The sequence below is a fragment of the Cordyceps militaris genome, assembly GCF_000225605.1.
Source record: "Cordyceps militaris CM01 unplaced genomic scaffold CCM_S00005, whole genome shotgun sequence".
NCBI lineage: Eukaryota > Fungi > Ascomycota > Sordariomycetes > Hypocreales > Cordycipitaceae > Cordyceps > Cordyceps militaris.
This window is the reverse complement of record NW_006271973.1, coordinates 2,448,536-2,469,675: the sequence shown is the minus strand read 5'-3', so window position 1 is coordinate 2,469,675 and position 21,140 is coordinate 2,448,536. Positions and strand designations below refer to the sequence as shown.

The 21,140-nt window shown below is 54.1% G+C and overlaps 3 protein-coding genes across 3 annotated transcripts; 1 reads left to right on the top strand and 2 right to left on the bottom strand.

Annotated features, from left to right (window-relative positions):
• Positions 1 to 9,830: 9,830 nt before the first annotated feature.
• CCM_07113 (uncharacterized protein) lies at positions 9,831 to 15,649 on the top strand (the record flags this gene model as incomplete). The annotated part of the gene is made up of 5 exons (XM_006672251.1): positions 9,831 to 9,897; positions 9,997 to 10,605; positions 10,760 to 12,381; positions 12,444 to 14,304; positions 14,361 to 15,649. 5 exons carry the CDS (start codon positions 9,831 to 9,833, stop codon positions 15,647 to 15,649), a joined length of 5,448 nt encoding a protein of 1,815 aa, XP_006672314.1.
• A 505-nt stretch (positions 15,650 to 16,154) lies between these two features.
• CCM_07112 (platelet-activating factor acetylhydrolase 2) lies at positions 16,155 to 18,346 on the bottom strand (the record flags this gene model as incomplete). Its single annotated transcript, XM_006672250.1, has 3 exons — positions 16,155 to 17,514; positions 17,598 to 17,954; positions 18,291 to 18,346. The coding sequence occupies 3 exons, from the start codon at positions 18,344 to 18,346 to the stop codon at positions 16,155 to 16,157; spliced, it is 1,773 nt and encodes a 590-aa protein (XP_006672313.1).
• Positions 18,347 to 19,326: 980 nt separating this feature from the next.
• Positions 19,327 to 19,959, bottom strand: CCM_07111 (acetyltransferase, GNAT family; the record flags this gene model as incomplete). The annotated part of the gene is made up of 1 exon (XM_006672249.1): positions 19,327 to 19,959. The coding sequence occupies one exon, from the start codon at positions 19,957 to 19,959 to the stop codon at positions 19,327 to 19,329; it is 633 nt and encodes a 210-aa protein (XP_006672312.1).
• Positions 19,960 to 21,140: the final 1,181 nt, after the last annotated feature.

Sequence of the window (21,140 nt, the reverse complement as noted above, 5' to 3'; positions counted from 1 at the left end):
GACCCTTACGATCATACCCCCAACAGAACGACAACCGCTATTCAACCTACAACCCGCTCATTGGCCTGGCCGCCAGCCGGAGCCTGTTCTTCAACCGACATACAACCCCTTCACCGACTGGAGGGAACCAGCTCACGAAGAATCGGACAGCGACTCAGCGGAGATACCCGCGTTGCCATCCCCAACGCCCCTAGCCTCCGAACCTCCCAGCACCGGCGAGACACCAGCCAAGCCGTCAATGCCACGAGGAGACAAGCCCCCTATACCCCTTAAGCCCCCCTCTCTCGCCAGTACGCGCAGCCGCCATTCCAGCATGTCCATGCCCACCCAGCCAAAGCCCCCGACGATGGCACAGACGCCGTACACCCGGTCGGCCTACCTGGAAGACGCCGTCACTATACACATAGCCGCCGGGGAGATACAGGCGAACGAGTTCCTCCACCTCAAGCCTATGTTACAAGACTACTTCCAGGCAGCCCGAGCAACCCTCTACGGTATGCCTAGCTCCGATCGCCGCCATCTCGAGGCAAAGGCCCTGCGAGCACTGGAACGAAGGACCTCCCTTCTCTTTCAAACGGAAGCCGTCATGGAAATGGTGTCCCGCTTTGGCCGCGGACCAAACACCGAAGACAGCGAGCCCTCGCCCCCAAGACAAGGCTCCCGGGACAGTCACTCTCACGACCTGTCGTCCCCCGTGAGAGGACACCACAGCCGGCCCCCGCCGTCCCCTGCGAGAGAATACCACGGACGGCCCCGACAGGACAGACCATGGGATAAACCCCCCTCTTAGGACAAACCACACTCGAAGCATTTCCCTAAATGCAGTATTCTCGCCTATGACTCTAAGGCGACCACCATCTCCGCCTACATCAGCCAGCTGGATTGGCTCGCCCAGGTCTACGGCGATCAACAAGTCCTGGAGAATCTCGTCCCTAGCCTCCTCTCCGCCCCCACATCAGACGGCTGTCGATGGTTCAATTCACTCGACTCGATTACCAAAAAATGCCTCCTCACAGACCTGGATCTCTAGCGGAACGTTTTACGCCAACGCTTTCAACAAGACCACGGACAAACCATTGAAGACGCGGACAATCTGAAGCACACCTTTGTGAACGAATCTGTCTTGCCTCTCCAGGAATACATCGACCGCAAGATCGGTCTCTACAACGAAGCAGGAGATATGGACGAAGACCAAGTCGCGACACCTACGCGGCTAAGGTTACTCTGGACCAACGATCAGCCCTGTGGGAGGAAGCCAAGACCGCGTGGGAGATACTCAAGACGAAACTGGTGGAAGCAGCTGCGTTAGCCCACCCGGATTTCTCTAAACCGTTTAAGTTGCACGTGGACGGCAGTAAACAGAGGGGATTCGGCGCCGGACTACACCAATTACAAGACAACGGCTCCCTACGGCCAATCGTATTCCTATCTAAAGCCCTGTCCTCGGCGGAGATGAATTACGGCGCGACGGAACTGGAGACGGCTGCTCTCGTCTGGGCACTGCTGAAATTGGAACACTTCCTTGATAGCTCCTCTGTCGTCGTGGTCACCGACCACACCGCTATCCGCGACACGTTCCAGTCAATCGGCTCTGGCAAGCCTAAAGGAAAATACCGCCTTGTTAACTGGCGCCTCTTCCTCGAGAAATGGCGTGACAAAATACAGATCACGTACCGCCAGGGCCGCCAGCACATCAACGCCGACGCCCTCTCCCGCCTACCGACAGTCGACGAGGAGCCAGTCGACGAGGAGCCAGTCAGAGCATTCCCCGTCGCAGCCGCCCCGACAAAGGACCCTGACGCGATACCACAGGAGCTACGTGACCAGATCGTCACCGCACTTCCGACCGACCGCGCGTTCCGAAAAGTATACCACAGGATCAAGGAATCGGGGCATAGCCTCCTCTCCTTCGACATCTGCCCCGTCTCCGGTCTGTTGCGCTTCACTGACAACACAAACGAAGTCCCCCGTCTCTGCGTACCGGAAGCGGTGATACATGACGTCCTGAAGATGGCTCACGATGACCGCGCGCACCCCGGCATCCGCAGCACCTGCGATTTCCTCCTGCCCTTGATATTCTACCCTACGCTTCGCAAGGCAGTCGTTCACTACATCGCCGCTTGCCCGGAGTGCGCGAAGTCCAAGCCCCGCCGCGGCCTCCCCTACGGCGACATGACGCCAGTGGACACGCCTCGAACGCCCCTATCGACCATATGCCTCGACTTCGTCACTGGCCTCCCGGAGGACGGAGACGCGGACGCCCTTCTCCTCCTCACGGATAAATTCACTAAGATCATGCGTGCAATCGCTGGCCGCGCGGACTGGGACGCGGGACAATGGGCCGACCGATACGTTGAGTTGATATACCCGGACTGGGGTATGCCACACACATTCGTCCACGACGACGATTCCCGCCTTGTGTCGAGACTGTGGACAGCCCTTCGTCGCGCGGCAAACGTGACGATGGCAACCAGCGCCCCACACCACCAACAAGCCAACGGCCAAGCCGAACGATCTGTTCAAACGCTGATCCACGCCCTCCGCACAGTCATCGGCGCGAGACACGACACCTCGACATGGCGCTCCCTCCTGCCGCACGTCCTACATTGCCTCAACAGTCGGACACATTCATCCACCGGCACCTCCCCCTTCCAGCTTATTTACGGCCGTAATCCTAACCACTTCCTCAATCCCGCGGCCTCGCGCCTGCCCGACACACATGACGTGGAACACGACACGCGACATCGCCACCAGACCGCCTGGGACGCGGTACAACTGGCCACAGCCCGCATGAAGATCTCATACGACCAGAAGCACCTCAAGCCACCGCCGCTCCGAGAAAACGACCTCGTCTACGTTAAGCTGGCCAAGCCCGGACAAGACGGTTACCACCTAAATAACCAGACCAAGCTCTCCCACCGACGCGCCGGCCCCTTCCCCATCTCAAAAGTCGTATCTCCACTACGTCTACGCCTTGACCTACCCCCGTACCTCAAATGGCACCCAGAAATCAGCATTGAACACTTGGAACCCGTTCACGCCGCCACACGCCCCGCGGCTCCCCCAGGACCGATTCGTCGCGAGGGTGAAGACAAGTTCATTGTCGACAAGATCTTGAACAAGAGACGACGCCGAGGACACACAGAATATCTCGTACGCTGGCTCGGCTACTCCCAAGACTGGGACACTTGGGAACCAGAAATATCTCTACGACAAGACGTCCCCCAACTACTTGACAGGTTTTCCGCGCCCGACGGACCACGCAGGCCCAACCAACGCCCCCGTCGAAGTGCAACCGGCCAGACCTCCTAGGCCTTGCACGACTGTTCACGCCGCCAACGTGAATTGACGCCAGCCGCGGACCATTCCAACAACACGGAACGGTTACAAGCTGGTACCTATTACTACACTTAACCAATCACGTCTCTAGTATATCTTGTCACTTATCGCCCTATACCTTAGGACCTTCTAACAACACGGGAACCGACTCAACGCCATTCCCTCACTCGCCCCTCACCTCACATCACCCATCAGCCCATCTCGCTTAGCACCTGACGTCGCCGGCCGCCAGCCGTCGTGACTCATTAGCTGCCAGCTGGCAACCAGCCACCATACAAACGGCGACAAATCTGAATTTTCATGACCGCCCGTCGCTATGGAAATCTGAATTTTCACACGCGACCGTTGTCATACGCGACGCGATATCGGAGCCACGGGAATTTCCCTTATTCGACGATCCATATCACACACACATCCCACATTCCACACACGCATACACACACATCCCACACACATTCGTCATATCCCCTACAATCTCTCATCATGAACCGTCGTGGCAACTACGCCGCTAAACGCAGCCGTGGCGGACCCTCCGCACCTCGATCCCGCCGCGGACAGAGACAGGCCGGTGCCAACCCATCCACGCCCCCCCTCGCGCCTACAACTACGGCCTCCCGCGGACCTGACTACATTCTCCCGCACCTGCGCAGAGTGGCCGTCGCCCCCGAGTTCCAAGGACTCCGCGACTGGGTACACAGCGGCGATGAAAACACCGAACCGGCTGTCAACGACGCAGCCGACTGGAGTCAAGTCGGAGGCGCGGTTACCACGGAGAGCACGGCCGCCGTTGAGGACGTCACCCCTACGGGAACCGTCGAAGCCGCCGAGGAACCAGCCGCCGCAGAAGAAGAAGACGCCGCCGCCGAAGTGGAAGACACCACTGAGGAGGAAGCACCCGTCGCCCTGGAGGACATGATCGGCGGCGAGGAAATCCTGGCACAGCAGCAGGCCGACAGAGTCTTTAACGGCAAAGCCATTAGCTGTCTCATCGCCAAGCCAGACAGCTCCGCTCCTATTAACGGCTACCACCCCCTCCGCGTCTGCCGCCTCGGCCAAGGCCTTACCGGTGGCCTCACTACTCAGCTCACCCTACACGTGGGAGCTTTCGGACCCAAAAGCGTCGAGATCGTCTATTGTTACCGCCGGGGCCAAGAGCTTGTCCAGCTTGCCCGCGTCGAAGGCGACTTCTCAGGTGGCGACTTGAATTGGACTGTCCTCTCGACCGTCTCAGAAGATGGCATCACGGCTCTCCGCCTCCTAGACACGGTTCAAACGTCTGAAGGCCTTGTAAACGCGGATGAAGCTACCGCCGCCTGGTCCCCTCCAGAAAACGGCACCTTCCGCAACTCAGACACCGTCCAGCACTTCCACGGCAACGTCTGCTTCCTCCAAGTCATGATGCCTAAGACAAGTATCTCCGTGCTGGTTACCGACAAATACCAACACGATGCGGACCAGGTTATTAGCACTTGGCTGAAAGAAGCGGTTGCCCCCTTCCAGAACATCGCTCCCGAGCAGGCTGGTGTCCCATTGCTATTCATCCTCCCAGCCACCGACTCATGGACCAAAGACCTGAGCCTTGCCGTCGAGTCCACCAGCCACGTCCAGGGCTCCCTGTTCCAAGCCATGGGTGACAACGTCCAGGACTACACCTCCCTCGACGCCGACAACGTCAACATTATCGACGTCCCAAAACCCCTCTCGAGCCTCCCATCCCTGAACAACTTCCACAGCGTCTACCAGCGCACCGTGGCCCTGACCGCCGGCGTGGCTCAGGACAAACACGTCCTCGCGATGCGAGCTGATATCTGTGCCCACACCCCGCTCCAAACGGCCTTCATCCCCGTGAGCGGCACGCAATGGCTCTCCTCCCCTAACGACGAAGCCGTCTTCGGCATCAAGAGCCACGGCCAACATCACGAATTCCTCGTCGTCATCAAGCCCGAGGACGGTCTCGCGGACAACATTCCGGACAACGGTACCAAAGTCCGTGTCTACTTCAACGTTGCGTACAAGTTCCGCCCCGTCCCCAACCGCACGATGAACACGGACGACATCGCCGCAGCAGTCGCCAGCTTCGATCGTCAGCTCCAAGACATCATGGCCAAAGCCATGGAGCACGTCGACTCCCAGTGCGCGCTTCACCGCACGTACTTCGATCGCGATCAAGCCCAAGCCAGAGCAAACACTCGCGACGCCGATGGCGGAGTAGTGGACTCTGACGACGACGATACATACGAAGGCCCCTCGGAGGAACAGTTAAGTCAGTGGTATATTACCTATGTTCGTCCTCGCGTCGCCCGCATCATCCTCCCCAATGTGCCCTTCACCTTCACCCCTGAGGAGCTCGCACACAACACTGTAGACGAGCTACGTCAACAGGCCGCCGCAGCCGCCGCCGCAGAAATCCACCAGGATCGCGACGAGAACCCGGCCCACACCCGCGAGCGCGTCACGACGTGGTACACCGCACACCGCGAGGTCAACGCCTCCACTGACCACCTCTCCTGGATTGACATCCCCTGGACTGGCATCCTTATCCGCCAGCCGGACGGCGTGGTCTCTGGCAACAGATTCCTACGCGTTTTTACGCCCTCCCACCCCTACTGGCCTACACACCTCAAAGCGCCGCCCCTGGAGTTTACATACAAGCACCCCGGTATCGAAGGCACCACGCAAAACCTCCACGACCGTCTCGAGCTGAACATTCCGGCCCAGCTCTTTTACACCCCGGACCTGGACGTCTTCAAACACGAGGGCAAGGTGTGCCACGCCTTCAATAACATGACCCCTACCTCCATTGGCCGCATCTGGTGGAACTACTCCATCAACTTTAACCCTGATGTCGGCAGAAACCACATCGTCAACCTGCTCCAGGTCTTCCCCGGCATTGCCGACTGCCTGGCCGCGGGAGACTTCAGGCGCGAGCACGCAGACGCCGCTAGAGCCCTGGCCACATCCGTCTGTGGCAAGTTCATCCTTCAAGGAGGACCAGGATCCGGCAAATCCACCTTCGCCCAGATCTGCATGACCGGTGCCTTGGCGACCGCCGCCGTCATGCCACAAGGCCCGGTCCCCCCCTACGTTGCCCACACCATCGGCATGAACCAGCTCTCCACCGACGCGGAAGCAGAGTTCGCCAAACGTAACCCAGGCGTCCCCTCCGCACGCGTCTTCCCCTTCAAGAAGGAACTCAAAGCTCTCCTCTACCCAGCCAAAGAGGACGACATGCCCCGCAAGGAAAAAGGCGTCCGCTCCCAAGCCGTGGCCGCGATCACGAGACACATCTGCAGCTGCATCCAAGCCAGCCGTGATCTACACTCGCCACGAAACCACCCACGCAGCCTGTCCTCAATGGCTCGCAGTCGCATCGCAGCAGACCCCGAGCGCTATGGTGCCATTGCCGAGGGATGGGTATCCTTCAAAGAAGATCCTACCGCCTTCGAAGCGAACAAACGGACCCTGAAGGCCGCTTGCACCGAGCTGCTGAAGCAGATCTTGTTGCAGCAGGCCGCAATCTTCTGCACCCCGCACTGCCTGAAGGACCTTCAGAACCATTGCCCAGAACTCTCCCCCTCCCTTCTAATCATCGACGAAGCCGGCTTCCTGACGGAAACCGCCGCCCTCGTCCCCATCGCCGCCTTCCCCGCCACCCCTACTCTTATCCTCGGCGACCCCAACCAGTTCCGTCCCATCGTACCTAGCCACAAAGCACACATCAACGTCACCATGGACGAAAACGAGTGGTCATTCGACGACCTGGTCGGCAATCAGAGAATCCACCCCCTCCTAGCCCGCACCCAAGCCCTTCATCGCGCAGACTTCACCCTCCATGAAAACCATCGCGTGTGCCACTCCGCCGGTTTCTACATGACCCGCAATCTATTCAACGGCCAGATGATTCTCGTCAATCACGAAAAAACCGTTCCCGTGATGGCTGTCCACACCTACTTCCAGAAGACCTTCCACGCCGCACACAACTCCGTGTGGATTGATCTCAGAGGCGCGTCCGAGACCGCCGCGGGCACCTCATACATCAACACGGTTGAAGGCACCTTCGCCGTCGAGCTCGCTATTAAGCTCCTCCACGAGCTGAACGCCCCGACCATGCGCGACTGGCTCGAGTTCGAAGCCGGTGTACGCGACGAAGCCGACGTCCGTCCCTTCAACGTGCTTATTATTTGCATGTACGCTCAACAGCGTGAGTGGATTAAAGGATACATGGCGAACATTCCCCCACACATCCTCAACCGCGCCCGCGTCGACTGCCGCACCGTCGACGAGAGTCTCAGCCACCAGGCTGACATCGTGATCCTCTCGATCGGCCGCTCCGTGACCGCCGGTCACACCAGAGAGACCCTCCGCACCAACGTTGCCCTCACACGCCACCGCTATGGCATGATCACCGTGGCCTCGGACGAGTTGACCCCGCGCCTCCCACACAACCTTCGAGACTTCCGCGACTACCACGTGAGATTCCGTCTCTGCGCGGAACGCGTCCTCGGCTGGGACCGCTTTTGCAAGAAATGCTGTCAACACGGTCACTTCGACCACAACTGCCCGGTGAAGCCTACATGCAAATTCTGCAAAGGCAGTCACATTGACCGATACTGCGCACGCGTCCCCAAGACAGCCCTCGAGACCCTGCGCGTCTGGGTGAACGACTCCGCAGATATCCGCAGGAAGACGAAAGGCAAGGCCCCTGCTGTCGCCACAGCCGCCCCTGCCCCCGTCGCCCCCGACACCAACCAGGACGACGAGACTTGGCCTGATGCACAACCTCAGTCTGCCGAAGCCATCGCCAACGCCCCGCGCGAGCACAGCCTCTTCAATCGCACCGCCGCCGCCCAGAAAGGGAAGAAACCCAAGACCAACGTTAAGGCTTCCCGGGACTACATCGTCAATCGTCAGACCGCGATCTTGCAAGCCGCCGCGAGGGGCCCCCGCCCCCTGCCCGTGGTCAAAAACAAAGGCAAACCCAACACCACCCCGACAGCCGACGCAACTGTCGAAGCCGCGGCCGACACCGCCGACAACGATGAAGCCGCCGTCGCCGCCGAAATGGAATCCATCGCGGACACCACCAACGTCGCCCACAACGACGCAGCCACCGACACCGTCGACGACTGGCACAACGGTGGAACCGACACCGTCGACGACTGGCACAACGGTGGAACCGGCACTGACGCCGTTGGCGACTACGGTTCGGACAACACCAAATGGTGATAACTCTCTCTTTTTTCCTTTCCTCCCTCTTGCTACTATAATTCTTGCTCTTTCCTTTGTTGATAACAACTCTTGCTCTTTCCTTTGTCAACAACATTCTTTTCCTGTCGCAAGACGACAAGGAGGCCCCTTTTTGTACTGTTCAAACCGAACATCGAGGACGATGTCCCTTTTCTTTTTTTGGCCGGGGGGATGTTGGGTCACGTGAGTGGGCCACTTGACACCTTCGTCACCTTCCGCGCCCACTATTGTACGTACTTAGATTGATCATCACCACATTACGCACCAATCCTGATACATTGTTGCTCGTGCTGTTCTCTTCCCATCGTGTCCTTCATCTTGCTCTGCTTCGTACACAATATTCCCCCCAGAGTTTTCGAAGGCATTCTGCCCTATAAGTTTGTCCATGATTATATTCACTGGTATGACAGAGCCTCGAATACTATAGAATTTTGTGACAAGAGAAGCCCCTGGACAAGATCACCCGGAACGAGCTGGACCATGAGAAAAGTCGAAGCGTGTTGGAGACTTGAAAGGGGCGATCAAAAAGTATTGCTGGGTATCGAAACAGGTACCTCGAGGCACCTAGCTCGCCTATTGCAGCCCCTTGAAGCGAAATCTCACCTTCATGTTGTATTTGATAAGGGTTCCAGCAGTATCACCGTTGAAATGCCAAGGCTGCAGATCGACTTCACGATGGAATCTGGGTCTGACCAGCTGCACTCCCGCCAATTTCGAGGGATGTACGTGGTCTTTAGCCAAGGCATTGGCACGTTAGTTGGACTGAAGAGCAAACTCGTGCTAAGAAACGCGGACAACCGGCGCAAAGTCCTTATACCAAACGGCGAGCCAACCTTGTCACGTGCACAGCACTACTTAGGGCCATAAGCCACCCACGCAGCAGCTAAGAAATACATCATCATCTTGCCGAATTCCCTTGTGCCCAACAAAATGGTAGCAACACCGGCAGGATCATCAGAGACCATCAAAATTCATTAAATTTAAAGCTCTTATCAACAGCGACATTCATTTTCGTTCTTTTTTTTTTTTTTCCCGCCCGCGATCAGCTACGGCCGACGCACTAGACAAACCCCCCCCCCTAAATGCCTACATCGCAGGAACAAATCCAGCTCAGCTAGTCGACCCAAATACTAGCCGAGACATACCATCTCCAGCGGGCTAAGCAGCACATCGACACCGAGCTATTATACACAGAAACCGATAAGAGTCGTCTTGCCTACATTTCGAGCCATCCGGCCTACGCCATGTACGCTCAAGACCAGATTGACAAGCAAGAGGAAGAAGAGACTCCCCCCGACTTAGGCACAATACGTACTACTCTAAGAGCCTAGAGAACTCGCACGAAAGCATACGTGCCCATAAGAAACCGCGCAGTCCCTACGAAGCAGCTTATCTACTAAGCCCACACAGAGCCATCCCCAACAAGACCCGAGCCGCATCGAGGAGGAGAACAAACACAGCAGGAAAGGCAGGAAGCAGGAGGACAAGCAACACAGACCCAAGTCGTTAGCTTGTCCGGAGAGCAAACACAGCGAAGCCAGGAGAGGCAGGAAGCAAGAGAGCAAGAGGAGGGAAGCCAAGCACACGCATTCAGCCTGCCAGGCACCTTCCCAACACAGACCCAAACCCCTCCCCATTCAACCCCAGCGCCAGCCTCTTTCCCAAATTTCATCGCGGTCTGCGGTCTCGTCAACAAATCATGTCGAGGTGTCCATTCCCCATGGAAAATCTGGCAGAGTTCATTCTTACGACATCGATACTCTTTTGCAGAGACTTGTGGACAACGGCAGTCTTCAGAGCAAGCTAGTTGTCTGCCACCTGCACGCGCTTACATCGCACTGTCTGCCAGACGAGCTCACGGGAAGAACGGGGACGGAGCAGGCACTGACGATCCTGCGTTCTGCTTCCCTGAGGTCTTTCGAGTATCTCAGAGAAGCAGATGTTATGAAACTCAAAGCCATTGCGAAGCTGACCCCAGGAAGGCAATTCTACCCGAAAAATTTGCAAGCTATGGAGACGGTAGAGTGGGATAAACAACTGAGTTTCTTGTCGCAGGACAACGCCTTCTGCTTGCTCGTGAAGGAAATTTTTCAGCAAGCAAAATCCACTGAAATGTTCTATCCAGAAGCCTAACCAATTCCTATCCTTCACTCAAATGTCGACCCTCTGCTAGATAACCGCCATGCAATCCGGGCGGCGACTTTCCAAGTGTATGGATTTGGAGCCGAAAACCACTTGGTTGACTATGACACCATTTACCAGAGCCGGGACACCAGAAAATCTCCAAAATTGTCCACTAAAGCCTTTCAAGTTGCGGCCATGCTAACACGAGAGCCCAAGGGCCTGGCTGAACAGGTCAGTCCCAGTCTAGTGGCCGACATGTGGAAATCTTTCAGCTGCGGTACTACCATGGGACCTACTGGAGAGGTGTCGGCGAGAGGCATATGTTATGGCTCGCAGTGGATGGGAGAGCAGGATGAGATCCTGCAAAAGTTTTGGTTACAGTTGCATCGCTTGCTCGTCTCGCAATCATCGCAGTTGAACCGGTTCCAGGTGATGCTGTGCCTCTGTACAATGGTGTACTCGGCGTCTGCAAGTCTACAGCCGGTGCAGTGCCTTGCTGCTTTTTTCGCCATGCCGGATACGTTCCAAGTTGCTTTACCAAGCGCAGCTACATACAGTATTACTCTCGGATATGCTCCCACTCGCGCGATGATTCAGTCAGTAGCCGAGGCTTATCTTGTCGATTTTTTTAACAGTCCGGAGTACAACCTTCCTCAATTCGAAGACGAAACCGATGAAGACTATCTCGAGCGACGCAGAGATCAATTTGAAGACGAACAGAGTAGGGCGTTCGAAAGTTTCGTCACGGGGTTGCATGTCCAGTGGATTCGCAAGGCACCAGTCCTAGAAACTGCCGGACGTATGTACCTAGAATGCAGCGCCGCGTTTAATACCCTTCGAACATCATGGGGGCACTGGCACAACAATCATTGTCTTCGTGAATATCTCACGGATATTGCAACAACGTTAAGATCATGTTCGGTTATGCCGGCTCGCTCGCTTCCCGAACAAGCAGTCCGCGCCTCGCCGGCGAACGCGCAGCAGAGAGCAGTCATCAATAACCGAGCAATGTTTGCTCTTTCAAGCCCATCAATGCCGTCATTATCAAGGAACGAACTCGATTTGTGCCAATCAAGTAGCGCACCAGTGTCGATGACCAACAGATTGGCGGGCCTGCTAGAGAGAGTGAGAAACTCGGCATCATCAGAGCACTCCTGCCAAACACAATACGTGGACGAATTGCAAAAAAGTCTCGAGGCATTGAAACAGGTAGAGCCTTTAAAAAAATTGAGGCTGCAAGGAACAGAGCTCGGAGATGTTCTCAGCGATCATCTTCGCAATTGCCAAGAAAACGTTAATAACATCTACACGGCGCTGCATGCTTCCATCACTGAGGGTCTGCAAAGAGGTCTCTACGGGAAACCTTCTGACGCGGCTACGGATGGATGGAAAGTTGCAGCCGCTTTTATGGCGCCTCGCACATCGTCCTCGATCCTTGTTGGTCACTTTGTTTCCCGTCACTGGGGCTCGCTGTCCCAGGAGTGGCAGGACGCTCTTCTGATGTTTGGTATTGCTTTGACCAAACTTCAACAGGCCGAGAGGCTTCTTCAAGCGAAAACAACATCCGATCTCTTGAAAGAATTATCAAATTCAGGTTACTCTAATTCGGGGGCCATAATGCATCCGCAAAATCTTCTACTGGAAATCGAAAGCAGCATCTTGATCCGCAGGGTGCAGCATGACATCGCTCGGAGATGCGAAGCCCTGAGGGCGAGAATAATGCAGTCATGCAGCTAAATATGGGCGAGGGAAAGTCCTCAGTCATTGTCCCTATTGTCGCTGCACACCTGGCAGATGGTACTCGGTTGGTGCGCGTTGTGGTTGGAAAGCCACAGGCCAAAGAGCTTCTGAGGACCCTCGTCGCCAAATTGGGCGGCCTTCTCAACCGTCGGATCTTTTACATGCCATTCAACCGATCCCTACGACTCAAGGAATACCAGGTGAAGAGTCTTCACCAGTTGTACAGAGATTGTATGGAGCAGGGCGGTGTGTTGCTCCTGCAGCCGGAGCACATACTCTCGTTCAAACTGATGGCCATCGAGTACCAGTCCTTGGCAGACCAAAATCAAGCAGCAGAAGCTCTCGTCGATTTATATCACTTTCTTGATTCAAACTCGCGTGACATTGTGGATGAGAGTGACGAGAACTTTAGCCCCAAATTCGAACTTATCTATACCATGGGAGAGCAGCGCCCCATCGAGCTGAGCCCCGAGCGCTGGACCGTCTTGCAGCGTCTTCTAGATATCGTCGTTTCGGTCGCGCCGTCGGTGCAGCAAGATATGCCTGAGGGGATTGAAATTACGCACCGCAGCCGTGGACGCTTTCCAAGAACACGCATTCTCCGGACTGAGGCTGGCGCGCTGCTACTCCGCAGAGTGACGGAGCAAATTTGTGCCACCGGCTTCCCTGGCCTGCCCATTGGGCGACAAAGTCAGAAAGTGAGGGCGGCAATATTTGAGTACCTTTTGGAGTACGACGTGTCTGCAGAGAGCATTGCGCTCGTGGAATTCCAAACAGGCTTCTTCACAGACACCACTAAGGGACCTCTACTCTTACTGCGAGGACTCATTGCGGGCAGAGTTTTACTCTTCGCGCTTCGCCAAAAGCGATGGAGAGTAAACTACGGCTTGGATCCCAATCGAACCCCGAGCACGAAGCTCGCTGTGCCATATAGAGCAAAGGACTGTCCCTCCACTCGAGCGGAGTTTAGCCACCCCGATGTGGTGATTCTTCTAACTTGTCTTAGTTACTATTATGAAGGGCTGACGAATCATGATCTCTGCGTCACCTTCACCCATTTGATGAAATCTGACCAAGCGGAAATAGAATATGACGACTGGGTCAAGGGCGCGCCTAATCTACCGACCTCGTTTCACCGTCTCGCTGGTGTCAACATCAAGGACTTGAAACAAATTACCGAAAATGCGTTTCCACATCTTCGTCACTCCAAGAACGTGATTGACTATTTCCTGTCGCATCTTGTATTCTCAAAGGAGCTCAAGGAGTTTTCGCACAAACTTTCCGCGTCTGGTTGGGACCTAGGTGCCCAGAAGAACCATGCCACAACCGGGTTCAGTGGAACAAACGACTCCCGCCATGTCTTGCCCCTCGATGTCAGACAACTCGACATACAAGAGCAACTGCACACAAACGCGCTCGTGCTCGAGAACCTGCTGCGACCAGAAAACAAGGTGCAGCTGCTGCATTCTTCTGACGAAAAGAATCACTCTAGCACGAAGCAGCTACTTGAATTCGTGGCAGCCACGGAAAACCAAGTTCATGTTATCTTGGATGTTGGTGCGCAAGTGCTGGAACTCACGAACATACAAGTGGCAAAACGGTGGCTAGAGTTAGTTCCTCCAGATCAAAAGCAAGAGGCTGTCGTGTTTTTCGACGATGACGACGAAATTTGTGTCATTGATCGCAAGGGCGCTGTGGAAAGACTGCAGACTTCGCCGTATTGCGAGCAGCTGGATCGCTGCCTGGTGTTCCTAGACCAGGCCCATACGCGAGGAACAGATTTGAGACTTCCAGAGGACTATCGAGCGGCTGTCACACTTGGCCCCGACCTTACCAAAGACCGACTCGCGCAGGGTAAGATGCTTCTCGAATCGTGACTGAAACACTTTTGTACTAACTTGATGCTGCAGCCTGTATGCGCATGCGCAAACTTGGCCATGGGCAGTCGGTCATCTTTTGTGTTTCTAAGGAAATGCAGTCCCGCATCTGCATGACGACAGGTAAAGCGCAAGATAGCAATATTGAAGTAGACGACGTCTTGATGTGGGCCATTTCGGAGACGCACACTGACCTACGTCGGCTCATGCCTCTATGGGCCATTCAAGGATCGCGCTTCGAGAAGCAACAGGCCATTTGGGACAGTGCGCGTACGGAAAATGGGCTGCAGCTGACGAGCACGCATACCGAGTCCTTTCTCGAGGAGGAGGCCCAGACGATTGCGTATCGCTACCGACCCACGACTACGACGACAGATACCGAGGAGCTCTTTTCCTCCTTTGCGCACCTAACACTAGCTGAAGGAGAGAGCTCTCCACTACACTCTATCCAGAAGCGATGCGAGGAGTTCGGCGTCTCCCAATTCCGATCGGCGGCGCTGCAGGAGGAGCAGGAGAAGGAGTTGGCGCCTGAAATTGAGCAGGAGCGTCAAATCGAGAGACCGCACGCCGCGACACCCGCAGCGCACGCACTGCACCCGGACTTGGTAAGCTTCATCACGACAGGCAGCATGCCGTCCAACTCGATCACGGTGAAGCCCGCCTTTCTCTCTTTGAGTAACACTATAATGGCCGACTGCATCGATCTGAGCCAGTTCCCCAGCGACCTGCTGGTGTCAAATGACTATGCGGTCACCGTCACGGCCGCGCGGCGCGACTCGTACCAGCGGCCCGTGCAATGGATCCTAACCGGCCGCGGGCTGTTTGGTGGCACTAAGGCTGTCATCATCAGCCCTTTCGAGGCGCAGGAGCTCATGCCGCGGCTCGCCAAGTCGACACGCGCGCATCTACACATCTACGCACCGCGGATGAGCCTCGCCGCGCAGCCGCTCGACCAGCTGCGGCTGTACAGCATCCCGGCCATCACGGAGCCCGACTGGGCACTGCCGCGCAACCTGCGGCTGCAGCTGAACCTGTTTGCCGGCCAGCTGTACTTTGGCTCCTACCAGGACTACGCCGACACGTGCGACATGCTGAGTCTCGCGTGGCGGCCCTCGTCGGCGGCCGACGGGGACGAGACATCAAGTGCGGTTGCGTCGGACGGGTTTGTCGCCAGCGGCAAAACCAAGTTTACCAAGAGCCCTGTGCAGAGCATCAAGATGCTCTTGACCACGCTACGGCGCGACTGCCAGGAGATTGACAAGACGCACTGGGGCCGCATTCTAGCGGGCGAGTTCTTGACTGAAGTTGATTTTGAGAGTTGAGAAGGGGAAAAAATAAAAGAAAATGAGAAAGAAAGAAGAAGGATATCGAGGATGTCAGAATGAGAGGAAGCAATGACTTGGAATCAGGTTTGGAAAATCTTGGTAGGTGAAAATTTGGCGTTGTTATTTAGTTGGATGGAATATTTGGATGGTGAGGGAGAATTGGAATGACAAAATTTGGAGATGACAGGGGGCAACCTGGACATGTAGGATACAGAAGGAACAAAACCGGCGCTCAAGGCGATGCACAATATGCACGTGAACATTAGGGATTTAGAGATTTGCACAAAGACGACAGAAAAGGCGTTTCGTATATGAAATTAAATGCAGAAAACTATAACATCCTACTTTTTGACCTCTATGGTCTTTCCCATGCTATGCCTAAAATATCTATGCAAAATGTGCCGCTCCGTAACAAATCCAAAATCGCTATAAAAGTACAGTGGGTATAAAATGTGGTTAGATCTCGCCGCAGCTTTTTCTTCTTCTTGCGTGGTCAAGCCATTCAAGCGGCAGCGTTGACAGCGGCAGGCAGGCGCTGTTCGCTAGGCTCGAGTTCGCCCTTGATGACCTCTTCGCCGTCTTCCACTTGTTCAGCGACAGACTTGGTCGTCTCCTTCTCGCCGGAGTCGCCCAGGCCAATGACATCGATCCAACCCCAATTATCGACGACGTTGCTACCACTGCGGTCAAAGATGGCCTTGTCGTCGACGATGCCGTCGGTGGGGTGCGGCCCGACCGGGTCCGTCTTCTTCTTGACGTCGAACTTGTCCATGTGAGAGCCGTCGATGAGGTCGCCAGTGTAGGTGCGGGCGACGGGGATGCCGTTGGCGCGCAAGAGCTGCAGCTGGGCGCGCAGGTTGAGGCGCAGAGCGCGCTCGGGTTGCTCGGCGTCGAAAATCTTTTTGGTGAGAAAAGGGAAGAGGATGCCAAAGTCGGACTGGCTGAGGTGGGCCGAGTTGACGACGTAGAAAAAGTTGGGTTCGACGTGCTTCATGCCGCTCTGGGTCTCAAATGTTTGCGGGCCGACGACTTTGGTGGTTGGGTCGGGAGACAGCAGACGCGCCTTGACGTCGAGATGCTCCGTCCACTTGAAAAACGACTCGGACTCGACGGCCAGCAGGCCGGTACCACCAGGGGCGGACGAGGTGTCGGCGTAGACGGGCAGCGGGAGGTTGTAGAGGGGCGCCGAGTTGGGGGCGAGAAGGGCGAGGCACCACATGTCGAGCAGCATCGTAACGTTCTTTTCTGTGATTTGCTTGCGGATGCTGCTGTTCTTGGCGGGTGTGAAGAGCGGCTTCTCCATGGCGGCGACTTCGGGGACGTCGGCGTAGTAGGTGCTCTTGAGGAGCTGATAGACGGTGGCGGCGCCAAACGAGTGGCCGGCAAAGATGATGCTACCAGGGCGCTTGACGTCGAGGGCGTCGGTGAACTGGTCGAGGCTGGGCGTGGACAGGTTGAGATTGGTAAATGAATCGCCTGAGTCCATAGCCTGGATGGCCTCGTGGATGAGACCCAACTCCCAGAGGCGGATGCGCAACTGGTCCTCGCGGGCCTCGTAGACCTCGGGGGTGATGGTGTGGGAGATGCGACTGTAGGGGACTTCGCGGCGGGTGCTGGCAGTGAAGAAGCGGTCCATCTGGTCCTTGAGCCGGATGTAGGTGACGGCGGCGCTGCCGTCGCGGTGCTCGGGGCAGAAGACGACGACGCCATGGGAGGCGAGGGAGCCGGCGATGTACGAGTACGAGGTACGGTTGCCGCCGAGGCCGTGGGAGAAGATCATGGTCGGCCAACGGTGGTCGTCAGTGTCGGCGGGCAGGAGCTTCGCGTTTTTGTGGACGGGAATAGTAGCGTAGTGAAGATGTCTAGGTATGAAGCTGTGGGAGTACTGGTGTTAGCCTAAAGCGCTAATTGAGTCTCACGGTTGGTCATGGTTGGCGCAACTTACGAGAGGACGCCGGCCAGCGTCGAGTTGATGCCGACAAACTGGGTGTAGGCGGAGACGTGGTTGCGCTGGGGGGCGGGCAGCCAGCTGATGGGCTTCTCGACCGACTCGGGGACAGCGGGGTAGAAGACGCGGTACTGGACCGTCTCGATGCCGTCAGCGACGGCGGGCGCCGGGCTGGGCGCGGGCAGGTCGGTGACGGGGATCTCGACATCCATGGTGCCAACCTTGTAGGGGCCGGTGTACTCGGGGAAGGCGGGTACGGGGCTAAACTTGGCGAGGTAGGCGGCGAGCCTATTGGCGCCGTAGGAGGAGTTGGCGGCAGCCATGGCGATGACGGCGCTGGTGGTGATGATGTCGCTGGTGTTGGTCCCGGGGTGTTGGTGTGTGCGTAAGCGCTGAGGTTTGGTGATGACGTGTTGGCAGAAGCCAGGGGTTCAAGTGCAACTGTCGGTTTAAAGCTATAGAGTGGTGGCTGCGTCTAAATAATCCGAAAGAGAGACGGAAGAAAAGAAGAGATGGACGAAAATATAATGAAATAAATGGACTAAAGTGGGAGAGCTGAGAATGGGAAACAAAAGGATTTGGGGGGGGGGAAGGGGTGGTGATGATATTAAAGAAGAAAAAAGCTCTGGCCAGCAAGTGCATTCCATTGGATCGAGGACTCGAGCCACAGCTTCAAGACGGTTGGCAAACGGCCGAGGTATCAAGCCGCCCGAGTGACAAGCAGTGACGGTATTTTTAGCCGGCATGACCACTTAACGACAAGTACCGACCCACTGAAAGAGACTTGAGGCCCGAGGGCCTGTAACGGCCGCTAGAGACGGGCAAGGCGCAGCGCAGCAAACCCCTGGCTTCTGGCGTTGTTGGGGGCTTTGCAGCGCGCGTCAGCACCTGAACGAATGCAATAAAACAAGACACGGATCCGGATCTGCCAGGGTTGTGCTCTCGGTCCTATGCAGGTAATAACGGACGGTCTTGTGGCAAACCGCGTTGAAAACCCCGGGATTCAATGTTACAAACAACGAAGCAAACAGCTCCCCAGCGCATCTGAAAAAATTCATCGGACCCAGCTTTGCTCCAGATTCGTCACGCGACAACTTTCCCGACCTTGATGCGTCCACAAGTTGCAGGCGAAAAAAAAAAAGTCTGATTAACTAGTGCTGGTGCGGACTGATGAGGCTAAACCAGGCTTCTTCACCGAGGTCCAGTGGGGCGGGCGGGCAATGGGCCGGAGTTTATGAGCCGGGGCCGGACATGCCGCTGTTGCACAGAAAAAGAAGGAAAATAGAGTTGTGGATATGAAAATTGGGGGAAAGACCCTCTCAATTGCAGTCAATATTAAGCAGCTGGGCCAAGGCCAGCAATGCCAGCGTCAGCGGCGTCGTAAATGCCGATTTTGGAGAGTATCCTGAAATACCCACGAGTAAGTACGAATGTATAACGAGCTGACTCAAATCAAAGATGACGTCTGATGTTATTATTGATATACTCCAATTACCTTCTGGCCCTTCTAGTACCTCGATAAACAGAATAAATCATCTCGCGATGCAGGCTCTATCTTGTTTACCCTTCCATCCCATCTGCAATGCCGGGCCGCAGGTCCATGCCAGCCATGTCTCATCGTGCGTATAATTACTATCCGTATACGGATATCCACAAGAACAATCACATTCCGACATGCTGTCCAGCAAACACAAACAACTTCTCCGCACTCCAACCACCGCTACCCTCACGGCTTCCACAGCATTAGATACACCTCTGCATCCCCCTGTGGCGTCCCAACCGTCACCACCTCGCCCAGCTTCGCAAACCCCATTCTCTCATAAAACCCCCTTGCATCCCCCGTCGCGTCCACGTACACGGCGCACCCGTCCTCTCTCGCCCGCGCACACCCCCATCCCACCAGCGCCTTTGCATATCCCCGCCCCTGGCACGCCGGCCGTACGCCCATCATGTCCAGGTACCAGTGCGGCGTGCTCCCCATGTACGCAGCGTGCGCGCCCATGACGCGCGCGTAGTACTCGGCCGCCACGCCTGCCGGGCCCTCGGGCGGATAACCGTCGCTGTCCGGTTCTGGGACCGGTGCCCCGGGCAGCGTCCACTTGAGGAAGCCCTGCACCGTGTCGCCGTTGGCGGCGGCGGCGGCGGGCTCGGCCACGACGAACCAGACGGCGTCGGGCTCAGCCATTTCTTCTTGCACGGTGCGTGTCCAGTAGGCTAGAGACGAGGCCGCGTCCCGGGGGTAGGCTTGCCGGCTAAAGATTTCGTTGCGAAACGAGTCCATGTAGACGTCGACGATGCTGGGAATGTCGGCTGTAGTGGCGGGTCGCATTGTCGCGCCGCACGGCAGTTGCCATGACATGGTGAGGTACGGCAGCCTATAGGTAAGTTGTCGCCAAATCCCAATTCACACCTAGTATACAGTTAAATATAAAATAATATATATATAAGTAGGCTATTATATTTTTTAGATATATATTATTCTTATAATAAATATAGGTTATTCTTATATCTAAATATAGCTACCTTACTTAGTATATTTTAGTTTTATTTTATATAATATATTATATAAACCTTCTCTTTTTCTTTTTAGCTATTAATTCTATTAGTCCTTTCTTCTCTTTTTATATATATATATATATATATACTTTTATATATAGTTAAATATATATACTTTACTATATATATATATTAACCTAAGTTTTTATAATTAGATTAGTTTTATATATTCTTATATATTCTTATATTATTTTTATACTAATTTATATTATTAATAATAATCTTTATATACCTTTATATACTCTTATATTATATTAAATAAAGTTATTATTATTTTAAAAAAGATTAATAATATTACTATACCTATATATATAGCTATAATAGCTAATAGTAATATATATATAGAAGTAACTATATATATTATCTTATAGTATAAAAGTATTATTTTAAAAAAGGTATTATTTATAATATATATTATAACTTTAAAACTTAAGGTATATATTATTTAATACTATCTTATATATATAATACTTATAATATTAATTATATAAAATATAGCTTAAGTATATACTTATATTAAAAATAGTATTTAATTAAGTATATAAACTTATAATCTTTAAAACCTTAATTAAGTACTTATAAGTCTATAAAGTAATACTTAAATAACTTTATAAAATAGTTTAAAAAGGTATAGTTAGTTATAAATAATACTATAATAACTATAGTTATTTTATAAAGTATATACTACTTATATAGCTTTTTAAAAGCTATACTAACTATTATTATAGCTAATATATTAATCTTTATATATTAAAATATAAGTTATTATATATATATATATATAATTAATTTTATTAATATATATATATATAAGCTAATATCCCCCCCCTTTACTAAGAAAAAATATACTTATACTACTACTAGTATATATATTATTAAGAGTAATATAGTAAGTATAGTTACTAGTATTAATATAGCTCCTATAACTATATATAAGCTTATATACTTACTTTAGCTAATTACCTAGGCTACTAATAATTTATT